Raw genomic sequence first — 14,468 nt, 5'->3', positions numbered from 1 at the left:
ATAATAATATAATAATGATAATAATAATAATAATAATGATAATAATAATAATGATAATGATAATAATGATAATATAATAATAATGATAATAATAATAATGATAATAATAATAATGATAATAATAATAATGATAATAATAACTATCGTTGTTAGTTAATCAGCCTTTCAAAGAAATTCAATAATTCATAAGCCATTCAGCTCATACATGCCTCCCTGTACATGTTTGTTAAAAATATACCAATCCCTCTCTTCTTACATTTAGTGTGAGAAATATTATCTCAGAATCAACAATTATATGAGATGAAATCAGATGAGAAGAAAAAAAGAAATGAAAAACAGTTAAATAAGTAGATTTGCCTTCATAAAGGTTTCAGATATTAAAGTTTTCAATCATTCGGTTTTAATTCCCTGACAAGGAAGAAAAAATGGTAAAATACAAAACCGTAGTGATTTATTTTAAACTGGTGAGAATAAGTCACCTCAATGTAATTTGTAAATTCAAGCAGTGCTTTCAGATGAGCTTGTTGAATTTACAGTAAAACTACAACCAAACTAACTTTATTAACGGTTCACATCAGCCCGATTCAATCCGCTTTAATCGAGCTCCAGTCTGTATAAAGCCGGTTCGTTTGGTGAGCTGTGAACTCGTAGTCAACCAAAGAAAAGATGGTTGGTTCTAATGTGAAGGCCAAGCGGACCGGACACCGCTCAAAAGCAGGAAGTGGACAACAGCGCAGGGCATTCTGGGTAAATACAGCTGAAACCAACAGGGCTAGTGGGAGAAAAACTAATCTAACCACTAAAATCTGACTCTACGCCATTTCTTAGTCAGTCTCCATCATCACTGCTGATTTGTTTCAAGTTGCTTCTTGAAAATCCAATCTTCGTGTTCAGGATAAAGTATTTAAACAATTTAAAAACTCACTGTGACGTTGCTTTACTGTGTGTGAACTTTGATTTTTGGGCTTGTTTAAGGCAAAGATCTCTGGTTTGTATCGATCAGTTAAAAACGAATAAAAAAGATGTGCAATCCCCAAAACATTACAGGCCTCTGAAATAGTTCACAGAATATTTTACAAATGATTTTTATATTGTGTGACTGATTTCAGTGTGAAATGGATTTCGGTGTGAAATCCTAACCACCCTATCAACAGCCACTTATGCTCCAAAAGAACAGAATCAAAGTGTGCACAAAGTAACACCACACAGGAACATGATTACTCCACTGGGTTTGTGTTCAACGCAGTTCACAGGATGGTAATAGTTGTACTTTAATGCTGAGATTCATAACAGTAAGAGAAAATTAAAATTCATGGAAACGTGAAGCGTTTTCTTTGAGCCACAATCAGTTCATTTCAAAACAGACCAAAGCGTCGGTTAAATGGACGAAACACAGGAAGTGAATCTCGGAGGTAGACGAAGAGGTATTTGGGGAGAAAAATGCTGCAAAGTTGGGATTGTTGAAGAGGAAGGATTGCGGAGGAGGAAGAGGACAAAGAAATTGGGCAAGAAATGGCAGAAAACAAAAGGGAACTGTGACATGCATGGAGAAACATGCTCCTCCTGGCCGCGAAGAAGCCAGCCAGACACCTTCCTTGACAAGTAAAAAGCCTCAGGGGTTGGCCAGGCTACTCCGACAATCAATGTCACTCACCCCCGCCACACACACACACACTCACACACAGCGGCGCACACACACACACTAAACAAGCTTCAGAGTGCCAGTTTTGGAGTTTCCAGGAGAAAGATTTTACCTTCTGACAGTCGCTGTCAATCAAGATGCACTCAGACTCCAAAATCCCTAAATGCACTTTTATTCTTTGTCTGTTGACAGGAGAGGAACATTCTCTTTGTAGCGCTTAGAGGCTTTTGCTCACATTCAGGCAGTGAACATTGCTGCAAAAAAACTGATAATTGTTTAGAATTTTAATGAGCATGAATGAGTTTTTCCAAGTTTTTGATCTAAAAATTGATTTTAATTAACTCCTTTGTCGAGAGCCAATGTGAAGTGAAGACGGTTACATTCCTGACTTTGGCTGCATGAAGTCGCCATCAGTGGATCTCTGAGCTCTAACTGGGTTTGTCCTCCAGCCAGTCAGGCTGAACTGGAAAAGTCTGAAATAAACAACATGGGGAAGATGGAAATATCGAGCTGCATCTCCAAAACTAAGTTAGTTTTATGCTTGAAAAAGTCACTCCATCCTGAAACATGCACTATGACTCTAATGTCTCTAATGCTAGTAAATATTGGTTAGCAACCAAAACAGCAAATAATCGGCCCAAATTTTCACACCAGTGTTTCCTCACAAAACAGAAAAATGTCCAAAATAATGTAGACTTGAGCTGATTGTTTCTCTTTGCCACCATTAATGGGAAAATAAAATTACTGCTGAAGTACACAATATTTTAAACAAATTTAGCTATAATTTCTGTGTATAATCTGTTCAAAACAGGAAAAATAGTTTCAGAAAGTATTAATTTCCAAGTGTTTTAGTTAAAATTCTCTCGTCTAATTTGATCTGAATTAGAAGATAAAATTTTAACCAATTTTAAAAACTTAAATTTACTAAAACTTAGATCATATTCTAACTTATTTCAGCCGTTAAATTACAATTAAAGTTGATAAAAAAATCTAATGCATTTTTCTTGAATGTAGATGAAATAATATTCTAGTTCTAGAAATTTTGCTTGTTTCAACTAAACTTCATCTCATGTTAAAGTTTGATTATTTTGACTTATCTAATCCATTTAATGACCAAATAAAACATGTAAAAACTGAACATCTGAAGATGTCCCACTTTCTGTTTCTCTTCCTTTCTTTCATACAAACTGTCAAAAGATTCAATTTTCAAGAAAACCAGATGCTAATCCTGCCATGCAGGCATTTTTCAACATACTGCATGTTTAGGCTTCAAATTTGAAAGATTATCATTTGGTTTGCAAACACAGATGTCTGCAGATGTAAGGCCTGCTGTACATGTGTGGAGCTGCCTTACTGTGTGGCATACCTGCAGCAGGTGGAGTAAAGGAGGAACAGATTGATCTGAAGTAAAACAGAAACGAGGCTGATCTAAATATAACAGGTCAAACTAAAAAACAAATGAACAAAACTACAAAAAAGAAGAAAAAAAACAAAAACAAGCCAAGATCCTGACAGCAGGTATTTAGATTCAACTCCAGAGGGAAACAATTTGGCAAAATGTTTCTCTGCAAGAATCCCAGCTCTGGTTCAAAGAGCTATAATGCTGATTACCAACGTAAAGCTTTTCCAGAGCTTTTCTGTATATTCCCAGATTGGTCGACAGGAAGGTTCATGGTTCATTTGCAGCATGAATGAATGAACTCTGAGAGCAAACTGGAATATTTGAACCACATTGGACTGTTGTATGTTACAGGAACAGCAGTGGTGTGAAGGCAGAGCCTTGAGGCTCTCCTTCATCTACCGCTGCTGCAGTAGAACAAGAGTTAGCATTTCTGACACGTGACTCTGAGAAATGTGCCATTAAAAGGAGCAAAGTAGATGAATGGGACGTTTACTCAGCGTGCAAAAATACAAAAATGATCTTGTTGGAAACTTCAATGTGTTGATTTCTTGACTTGATGGAATATTTGAGTTTTTTTATGTGATATTTCTCAACTTGTGTGTCTTTTTTTCTTCACAGGAAACCAAAATCAACTGCGTCCGTCTGGCTCGCAAAGGTATGAGCACCTTTCCATTGATACGCAGCAACATTAAAGTGTTATTCTTATTATTCCAGTGATCATGTCGTAGTTTTGTTATCATGTCAACCTGTAGGAGTCAGTTAGAAGAGACAAACACTCTGCAGAAAAAGGCCAACTACTCACTACCATGTGATCCTGCATGCTTTTCTCCCGCAGCATCTCCGTCCATCTTTTCTGCTCCAGTGTTTCTCACACTCTGCTCCTTTTCCTGTGTCCGGCTCTCCTTCTGCCATCTCACGCCACATCCGTGTTGTTCACCAGTGTTTAAAGATCAGAGTCGCAGTAGACTGTTCGATCAGCTTCATTAGACCCAGTGGACGGATGCTGAAGCGTTTCTGATTCCACCCCATCCTGCCTGGCTCTCTCTCCGTGTCTCAGATCTTTATTTGCTGCTCATCTTTTGCAGATACACCCATTTGTGTGCTGGGCAGTGTGCTTTTGGAAGCTTTTCAGCTTGCTATCGATTTTTCTCACCTTCTGCTTTTTTTTTTCTGTCCCATTTTTCATCTGCATCAAGCATTGATTTGATTTTTCCACATTTTCAATCTCTGCTTCTGTCTCATCCACAGTACATCAAGGCTTTATTACTCATTTGTGCACATTTCTTTCTCTTGTAGCTTTTTTCTTCATCTATCATACCAAATGTTTTTTTTTTTTTGTTTGTTTTGGTTAGGTTATAGGTGTGTAGACACTGACTGTCTGCATGTATGTGTGTATCAGAGAAGACATGCGTTTTACTTTGTGGCTCTCTTCAAAACACAAATGGCAAACCTTTCTTTTTCAAATCTAAAATAGTTGATTTTCAAAAATCCACATCTAATTTAAAAGGACTTGAAAGTTTTAAAGTGGGCAGTGATGAGTGGCAGTGCAGATGGATCATTCGTTCAGGGGAAAATGGAGTCTGTCTTTTTACTCCAATCAGAGAATTTTGCAAGATGAGAAAAAAATTACAAGCAGCAATTTTGGTTAGAATTACTCTTTCACGCTTTTTAGAATAAATAACATGAACAATGACATTTATTTGACAGTTTAATTCAGTTTTATCTATATAGTGCAAATTCCTCCGACAAATGATGATGTGAAGGCACTTTGAGCCAAACAGGTCAAATTTATTTCCAGTAATTTAAATTCGGTCCATATTCATTCAGTCTATTCCAGTAGAAATGAATGCAATTCAGTCATATTCTGTGAAACATGCAGTTTCAACTAAAGATGGCTCTCTGAGTCCAAATGTTCTGACACGTGAGACACAATTATAGAGTCAAAAGTAGTTGCGTACCAAAAAACAAAAAAGGAAACTAAAATCCAGCACATAGTTTTTCTTTCTTTCTTTTTTTGTATGAAAGGGATGTTATTCAAAACTTTAAAAGGATTTACTGTAATAAAAGAAAAGCATCTTCTAATTTTTTGGTGCTTGATTGAACAAATTTATGTTCAGCTGTAAGAGCAGGAAACGTTTGTTATACTTATCAAAGTTTAATAAATTAAATGAAAGCTGATTTTAAGCGAGAGTTTCAGAAAAAAGCTAACTTTGCTGTAAAACGTATTTGGTTTTTATTATAAAAACCGAATGCTTTTTACTTACTTGTGAGAAAAACCCATCAGTATTATCTTCACCTGGATTACAGGTAAAAAGTCTCTTGTCTGCATCAACTACCTGGGCTGGACGGGCCAAACTTTTATCATTCTTTAACTGCAATTGGGGGGGGGCACACAAAACTAGTCCAAGGACCACAAATGGCCCCCGGACCACACGTTGGACACCCCAGCTATAAAGAAATCAGCACATTGTTTGCATTTCTCACGTCAGAAAAATACTCTAGGAGCCATGTGAAGAGGAACAACCACCAACCCCGTAAACCTGCAGCGAAAAATGAAAAATATAAAAGTTTTTTCTGATTTAACACAAAACCAATGAAGAGGTTCAAGATGGAGACATGCAGCTCATCTGATGTCTTCTTCCAATTTCCATCTGAACTGTTGCTGCATGATCAGACAAAATACTTTAAAGAATATTTTTAAATATATTATCAAAAAACAACAGTTAAAAGTGCTAAATACAGGAACATTTGTTTCTGAGGCATTCTGGGACACAACAGTTTGGAGCTGGACAGAAACGCAGCTTTATTTGTGCTGCTGTAAAGAAGCTGGATAAATATTCAGACATCGTCTGTAATAACTAGACGAGGAACACAACAGATGCTGGAGATTCCCAGCAGCTGCGTTTGAACTCAACGTTTTCAAAGAACCGAAAACGCCTCTCTGTTTCCACATTTCTGTTTCTGAGTTTCCTCTAACAGGAAGTTTGTGTTCAGGATCTTTTCAGAGAACGACTGAGGCTTCAGCTGGTCGTTGCCCAAAGTCACTCCTTTTACCACCATCTTGGCCTTTTAGAAAAATATTTTCAACCTTGAGTGAAGTGCTGATAATTATAAATCCACCTGTTTCCTTGGTCCAGTCCCGTGTTATAGTCCAAAATATTTATCTCTACAAAATGTAACTTCTCTATAACATGAATTTTCTTTGAGTTTTGTCGAAACATTCACCCACTAGTGTTCCAGTTGAATAGTCTGCTGCAGATGAGATGAGTCAGATATGGAAATCAGTTCATTTCACTGCAGCAGACGCACATTTTATAAGCAGGATATGCTTCTGAAATTAGCTGGCATATAAGAAATCCAATGTTTAAAAGCTTTAAAATAGAATTTCTTTAAAAGTAGCAACGCTTCACTTGCAGGAGCATTTCAAACTTTAATGAAAATCATCACAAATCAAGGCCTCTGACTGTAAAACTAAATGAAACAGCAGCTGTCTGGTTATTAGGGCTGGGGTTCAGTGGACTTGGATTTGTTGTATTATCAAAACAAGTTTTGTCTGTAAGCCTTGAGGCTGAATTGAATTTTTTTCTTCCAGCCTCAGCAGATATTTGAAAGTTTAAAGGATATTTGGATCAATTTTTTACTTTAAACTGAAGGATATTTTAAATCAATCATTAGACAAACTGTCTCATGCTTTAAAACTTTGTATTTGTCTGCAGTGAAATAAATAGTCAGCTCTTTACACAGCAGCTCAACTGAAAACAGAAACTAATAAAAACAATCAAACTGCAGGTAATATTAACTTTAAACACAGAATAACTCGACATCACAGACTCTAAACAAACTGTTGGTTTTTGATGGATTTTCTCCAGATCTGTAGTTTATTCTGCTACATATTTGCAGACATTTACTTAAATGGGAACTAAAAAGCTTGAAGAAATCTTCAGCATCTGTCTGCATCAGATCCTTGTTTAATGTTAGAAATCTGACCTTGCTTTAGAAGAGGACTGATCCATAATATGATATGAAGTTAATATGCGTCAGTAAAAGAGGCTCAGAAATGTGTGCTTAATATTTAGCATGTAGGGAAACTGTCTATGAACAGCTGTCCTGTTTTCCTCTCCATCCTGACTGAGAGATGACATGACTCAGAGTTTTACTTCCCCCTCATAGACAGTCTGAATTTAAATCTTCCTTTTGCATTTTTAAAATGCATTTGAGAGAAAAACAAAGTTTTTACGGATACAAACGTTTTCACTCCCTGAAATAGACAAACATTTTCTGACAGCAGGTTTGGCAAATCCACCTGGAGAAACTGAGTTGTTTCAGCTTCATAAGGAACAAATATCTAAGAAACATGACTGTTTAACTTTTATTTGAACTGAGAATTAAGTAAAAGAAGTAAGTGCTTAAAATGTACAAACTTTGTGACTGAAGACACAAAATATGCCTCATGGATCCAAACTTGAGCTTTTAGGCCAGGTGTGTTATGTAACCACTGCACTGCAAAAAAACAAGAATTTGGGTTTAGTTTCTAGTGCAAATATCTTGGTACATGTGAAATAAGACAAAGCTAACTTAGAAGTACGTTTTTCACAATACATGTGTTTTAAGTCAATAAATTAATATCGATTAAAAAAGTACTACTTTCACTGGCAGATAATATTGTTCCCATGTTATAAGTGAAATATTCTGTCTGTGAAACCGGTACTTTTTATTAATATCCATGAGTTACTGACTAAAAACTGAAAAGCTACTTGTAAGTCAGTTGTCTCTTATTTGGCGTAAACTCAGATATTAGAAACTAATATCTGACCTGGTAAGATTTTGCAGTGGTTTCAACGTTGGACCACTTTCATGGTTTTACCTCCTGTACAGTAAATATCGTTCAAACAATCTCTGATTTGAGTTTGAGCAGATTATCTCCTCCTTAGAATGAAAACTGTTTACCAGCAGAAATCAGATTTTTTTTCTCTAAGTTGCCACAAAGTTTTGTTTTTTCTTGTTTCTTTTTTTTTTTTACCATCTTTCTTTCCTCCATTTTCTCGTCCCTTTGTTTCTATTAACCCGTCAGTCCAGGCTGACTGACTCCGATGTTAACTCCTAACACCACATCTGCATTCGCTGTCAGCTCTTTACTAAATAGGCATATTCGACACATCTGTCAGGCCGCCTCCTGGTGATAAGCCGCTCAGACCAGTCATATCCCAGCTAAATGCTATTGATTTCATTGTGCTAGTGCCATCTCTCACCGCTGCAGCTTCTCTCCTTAGACAGATCTAATGAAACTGATAAATAAACCGATATATCTTTTTTCTTAGACTTTTTTCTTCTTTCTTTTCCTTTTTTTTGTTGTTGTTTGTTTTTCTCTCTTCCCTCTCTCTCATGCTTTCCGGCGGGGACGTGCGGCCCTTGGCCTTAGTGGTAATAGGTAGGGGACAAATAACAACGCCGTACATTCTAGTCATCCCAAGCGAAGGTGATTATTTCTTTATAGGCAGAATATCTTCTTCCCTATGTTATGTCACAGCACAACCATAAACACGACACAAAACGATAATTCATTTTGGTTGTTTCCTGCACTACACCTCCTCCACTTTATCCCTCTGTTTCCTAATTTGTCTTGGTTTTTTTCCATTTTTTGGGGCTCCTTGGTTGTTGTTCCTCCTCATCTTCATCTTACTGCATTCGTTTGCATGTCTGCTCTGCTTCGGATGTTTGCTGGCTGTGGTTGAACCTCAACTCTGTCTTGCATGTCAGCCCACATGCTACACAGATGACAGTCTACTGATTGCGATGGGATCACAGAAGTGTTGGTATTTGTTTCATCTAATAAAAAATGTTTCATTTGAAAGTGAGCAAACACCAAAGATCACCTCCATAAAAGGTTAAACTCTTTAATTTCATATCACCTAAGTGCACAATTTAAACAACCATCCGCAGCATATTCGCCTGTATCTTGTGTCCGAATCCAACTAAAGCCAAGTGAATACTTGATGAAACAGCAGGGGATGATGGCAGCTCTCATTTGCATAAAAATGAAAACCTTTCTTTCACGGTGTCATTCAGCTCATTGTTAGTTTCTTGCTTTCGTTTTACTCTTAGACCTTTTCCCTGACTCTTTATGAATGCTAAATACCTGTTTTCCCTGCTGCATGTCAAGTCTAGACATTAAAAATCTGTGGAAAATGAAAGTGCAGGATGATTGTGTAAACGTTGGAATAAAACCGGTGTTTAGTGTTGGATGCATTATGTCCTTTGAAAGAAACGTTTAACTGAACGTCAGGATGTCTAAAAGCCTGCTGGACTCCACTGACATCACAGGCAGCTCAGCATTTTACCAGCAGACGTTTGAATGGTTGGTAATGTTAACTAAAATTCTGTTATTTAACTTTGTTACATACTGCTGCTGCATTAGCTTCATATTTAGCTTTTATTGTTAAATCCTGTGGTGACCAAACATCCTTTTCTCCTGGGATAAGTTCACTTTTCACACTCTGTCCTGGCGTCTCTGGTGCTTTCACTGATTGAAGAAAATGTCTGAATTTTCATTGTTTTTTTAAGAGCGTCGGTCGGTAAATAAAACGATGAGCATAAAACCAGCTTAAAGCTAAAGGCTAAGTGTCGCATCACCGCACTTTAAGCTAAATATTCCATAGTAAAACATTCAAAAAGCCTTAAAATGTGGCTGGACGATAAATCAATAACAATATAGATCATGATGGACACGAGAGCAATAACATCAACAGATAATACGTCTGATAGAATCTTCAATGCTGCACAGCATTCTGGGAGATGTAGGCACTGGAAAGTCCCTCTTTGGTTGCCTAGCAACAAATTTCACAGCAGCAGCTTCAGGTTTGGCTGCTGTGCCTCATAACTGCTTAAAAATAAACCGTGCCATGCCACTGGGTTATTTTACACATGAGACACACAAAATTAATCAATCATTGATTCTAACATGAAACGCTTATAGAGTGATCGGTTTCCACCATTAAAGCTGAATCTGTGATTTTTAAAGCATGTCAGTTTTAAAACTCGGTGGTATATTTCAGCTGTGCTTAGTGCTGTAAGCTTCGGCTGATCTCTGCAGCGCCAAAGTGAACCAAGCCCATTGTACTCCATAGGAACGTCTGCATAAAGTGTTATGCAAATTTCTTCAACAGAGTGTGAAGTATTGCAAGGACAAGCCATGGCACATCGTTTCTGACAGCCATTTGTTTTGATGTGTTTTCCATATGGTTGCTTTCAACACTCTGGGAGGAGAAGCAAACTAAAAACTGACTGAAATGAAAAGATGAAAAGAAAAGCCGATAGAGTGCCTCAGCGCATCGGCGTGCTGAATGAGGAGCAGGATTTCTACGTCGATGGTGATTGTATGACCTTTTGACGCATCAAACCCGCTTCTTGTGAACACGTTGGTGTTTTGTGTCGGCTTCAGTTGCTGTTACCATTAGAGCCGAGGTCGGCTCTAATTGGTTCTGTACAGAGCCATGTTGTAACTGACTCCGCTGCTCTGCAATACTGATGCAACAGGTTGCTTGCCATCAGCATTTGTTTATGGTCGACTCGGAGATGTGACTGCAGTTTAAACCTGCAATTTTTGACTGATTTGTTTGGTTTGAGTCGCGGTACACCTTATTCTCATCTCTCTTTATTCATAAGTAATGACAATGTGCTTCCTGCTTCCTCCCTCGTAAGTCAGGTTGCCCTCTAAATTTGCAGCAGATTGAGTCAGACTCTGAAAAGGGGAGAAGATGTTTGTAGGTGAATATCTGGGGAGGATATGACATTTTAAGGGCACACTACCAACAAACAAAGGATGAAGGGCTTTTTAAGTAGCTGCACAGTCAGCAAGCAACATTCAACCGAGTTTAGAGTTGACACATAAAATAGATTAAGAGAAAGGCAAACAAGAAAGACACACTCACTGAATTCTTAAGGGAAAAAGAGATGGAATGAGAAACGGCTTCAACAACAAAGACAGACTGGAAGAAACCGACATCAAAGTTCAAAATAAGAGAAAAGACGCCAGCACGGATCGACTCCCGCCCATGAATTATTGTTTTTTCCTATTTTTATGTTCAAACAAATGTATTGCATTATTCCACCAGACAGATTGGTGAATCACGCATCTGCTCGACTTCACAAGCGTCCCGTGAATCTCAAAAACTTGATTGTGAAATCCTGTACTCCATCTGTAAATACAAAAATACAAGACCGTGAAAATAGAAACGCAAAGAAAAGTGAAAAATGTCTTTAAACGTTTGGACCGGAGCAGGAATGTCCTCCTATAAGTACTACAAATGTCCTCTCATAGCACTGTAGGAATATGTAAAGAAACACCAACTTTGAGAATTATCACTTTATTCATTATTATTACATCGGTTTTGCATAAATACAGCCTCATGTTTGGGGTTTTTGCAGTAATATCCTGACTTCTGGATGGTTGCTACCAACTGCATCACAGTGTAGCCCTAATCCAAAAGTAATGTGACTTTATTTACACAGAGCAGCAATGTGGAAACTGCTGATATTTTCAGATATTTTAGGAGAAAATTCCACATTTTGACATCAGTGTGTTTCTACTTAGACCAGACCAACAAGACACCTCGAGTCTGCTGTAGTTGTCATGTCTGTGCACCACGTGGAGCGGTGATTTTAGCATGCCGCTGATGTGTTTTGACCCTTAACGTCCTTCTAATAATATATTTACTCATTATCAGAAGATACGTTAAACTGGACAGGTGAAGCAGCACACAGTACAGCTCTATCTGCCGTTTTTACTGTTCATGTGCATGAGTAGAATCAATACCTGCAGAGTAATTCACACCTTGGACAGGTGTGTTCCCGAAAAGTTTCGCTCTGAGATCTGGTTGCTAAAGGGTTCTGTGTCCGATCACCGCAGACGTGTAAACAAGCAGCTGCATTGCAAAAAAAGGTTAAAGTTTCACTGAAAACCAGCTCCATGTCAACAGGGCCTTAAAAAAAAGATTCAGGTGGGTAATGTTGTGTATTTTATGCTTTTACTAGACACCAGGATAAGAATACTCTCCCTTCAGGTTGCACAGACAGGCTAAAGCTAGCAGGCCATGTGTAGCTCTGGTTGTTTGGTCATATAAACACAGGAAGTGCAGATCAGACGGAGCAGCTTGGTTTATTTCAGATGAATAATCTTGTTAAACATGCTCAGCCATACTAACACTAATCCACCCACAGCTGGTCACAAAACTAAGCCCCAAACTAAACATTCAAATCAGACTCATCAGACAGCAAGAAGCAAAAACTCACATCTACAACTTATAGCTTACAATCAGGTAAAATAAATGACTCTGTCTTCACACAAAAACTGCACAAATTTTTTAAATAAACTTTAATTTCACTAAAACTTATAAGATGGTCTCAAACGTCTCATCGTCCGACAGACACAGAAAGAAAACTCCCATTTTAATATGCTGTCCTGTGGAGCTGCAGAGCATCGCTAGCTGGGAGAATCAATCTTCTCTCTATTTGGATCAGATTATGTTTTTAATATCTCTGGCTTTACTCCTAATTCCTCCCTAGTAATTTTATTGTGCTCACGAAGTCAGCGAAATAAAAATGGGATGAAAAAAAACTGCAAGAAAAGAGATGTAAGTAGAAATGATACAAACGTTCACAGGCCGGAGATGTTTCACAGGATTACTCTAAAACAGGCAGCCAGTATTATCAAATGGAGATAGTAATTTATATTTTGCATTATTAGTGTCCAGAAATAAAATACCCATCAAGCCGCATAGTGTCATTGTTTTAAAGAGGGAGAAAAGTTTTAAATATTTTACTGATAAAAACTGTAAACATAACAAATTTTCACATTATGTTGCAATAAGTAAAAAAAAAAATTCCACACTTTCAATATGGGGTAATTGTGTAAAGATTAAGGAACAGATATAAGTGAAGCATTGTGAAAACCTTTCGGATGCACTGTTTGTGTTCAACAAGCTAAAATGAAAACGCAGAAACAAACAAGAATCTTCTGTCCAGTTCTGTAAACCATTGCAGATTCACTTAAAGCTCCATTAGTGTATTATTTGTGAAGCAGTTCCCGTTTTCCTGCAGTAGGTTGGTCATTCATTCCCCCGGTGTGAGCAGACGGTCACTGGGAAGGCCAAGCGACTGGGAAGTCTGGGGTCCACAGAGACAGCCGGAGCATTAAACCTCTCACTTCCACATTTCATCTTCCCTCCAGGAGAAATAGTTTCAAGACTCTTTCAGGCATTAAGAGTCTCACCTCGTCTCTGTGGATCTTGCAGTAATTACAAGAAAAACAGTTTATAAATAAATAGTAGAAATAAGAAGACTTGTACAGCATTGGCCATGTTTATTGGTCACCTTTACTTAGGAGAAATACTCCTAAACCTTGTGGGAAAAGCTTTTACTGAAGAGCTGAATGTCTATCAAATAGTGAAGTAATTGGAAATGTGTCATTTTCCAAGATTTAAGAAACAAAAACTGATCATAAATGAATACATTTGTATATAAAGGACTCCTCTTCATGGCTTTGGTATTTCTAATGAGAAGACAGCTGAAGTACACAGCTAACATAGGGCTAACATATCGCCGTGGACAGTGGTGGGCGCCGCTAACCAAATGTTTACCTGGGCTAATCCTAATAATTAGTTCTGATAGCACTAAAGTGGTACACCAACACAGGACTTAGTGGAAGCATTTTCAGTTTTATAGCTGCTGAGTATTGCTAACTCTAATAAACATAAACAACATAAGAATCAACACAGATGTTGAAATTTATTTAACCGAAAGTTTACACATCAGCCTAGTAAACTAGAGCTTTAGATTTTATCCAGAAAAAAATATTCACGGAAGGCTAAATGCAATAAACATTTTCAAAATTAGCAAGAATGCTATAGTGCTAAATGAAAAGTTAGCTCCGCTTTAGTGCACTAGCACAAGTGCGCCCACTACTGGTCATTACAATGTCAGTGTGTACAATGCTCATGTTGCAAAGGACTGTTTGGAGTGCAATAATTTTTTGCTAATAGTGTTATGAACTTGAATTTTTCTTGCTAATGCTACATTTAGCCAGCTGGACAGAGTTTCCCACTATTTTGGCACATTACCCAAAATACTAAAGATCACAATAGTGGAGCAGAAAAGCAAGATAATAGAACTACTTTATACAAACACATACCGTGTTTCCCCGATTGTAAGACGTATCGGGAGTTTCAGGGGGGTCGGCTAATATAAGCTGTACCCCGAAAGTAAGACATGTCTTACTTTCCTGCCCACGTCCGCACCGTCCCCCTCTCCATACGTCACAGCGCCGTCCCCCTCTCCATACGTCACCGCACTGTCCCCCTCTCCATACGTCACCGCGGCGTCCCCCTCTCCATACGTCACCGCGGCGTCCCCCTCTCCATACGTCACCGC

The 14,468-nt window shown here is 37.9% G+C and overlaps 1 protein-coding gene across 14 annotated transcripts in view; it reads left to right on the top strand.

Annotated features, from left to right (window-relative positions):
• ptprt (protein tyrosine phosphatase receptor type T) overlaps positions 1–14,468 on the top strand; it is a 316,254-nt gene that overhangs the window by 186,553 nt on the left and 115,233 nt on the right. For 7 of the 14 annotated variants that reach the window (XM_017304830.1, XM_017304827.1, XM_008408308.2 and 4 more), the window contains exons 15-16: positions 3,663–3,699; positions 8,464–8,520. In XM_017304830.1, coding sequence (XP_017160319.1) covers positions 3,663–3,699; positions 8,464–8,520 — 94 coding nt within the window. The remainder of the gene's footprint in view (positions 1–3,662; positions 3,700–8,463; positions 8,521–14,468) is intronic. The other 7 variants (XM_017304835.1, XM_017304834.1, XM_008408309.2 and 4 more) reach the window with 3 other exon arrangements.

Source organism: Poecilia reticulata, linkage group LG5, assembly GCF_000633615.1.
Source record: "Poecilia reticulata strain Guanapo linkage group LG5, Guppy_female_1.0+MT, whole genome shotgun sequence".
Classification (NCBI taxonomy): Eukaryota; Metazoa; Chordata; class Actinopteri; order Cyprinodontiformes; family Poeciliidae; genus Poecilia; species Poecilia reticulata.
This window is presented reverse-complemented; position numbering and strand designations above follow the sequence as displayed.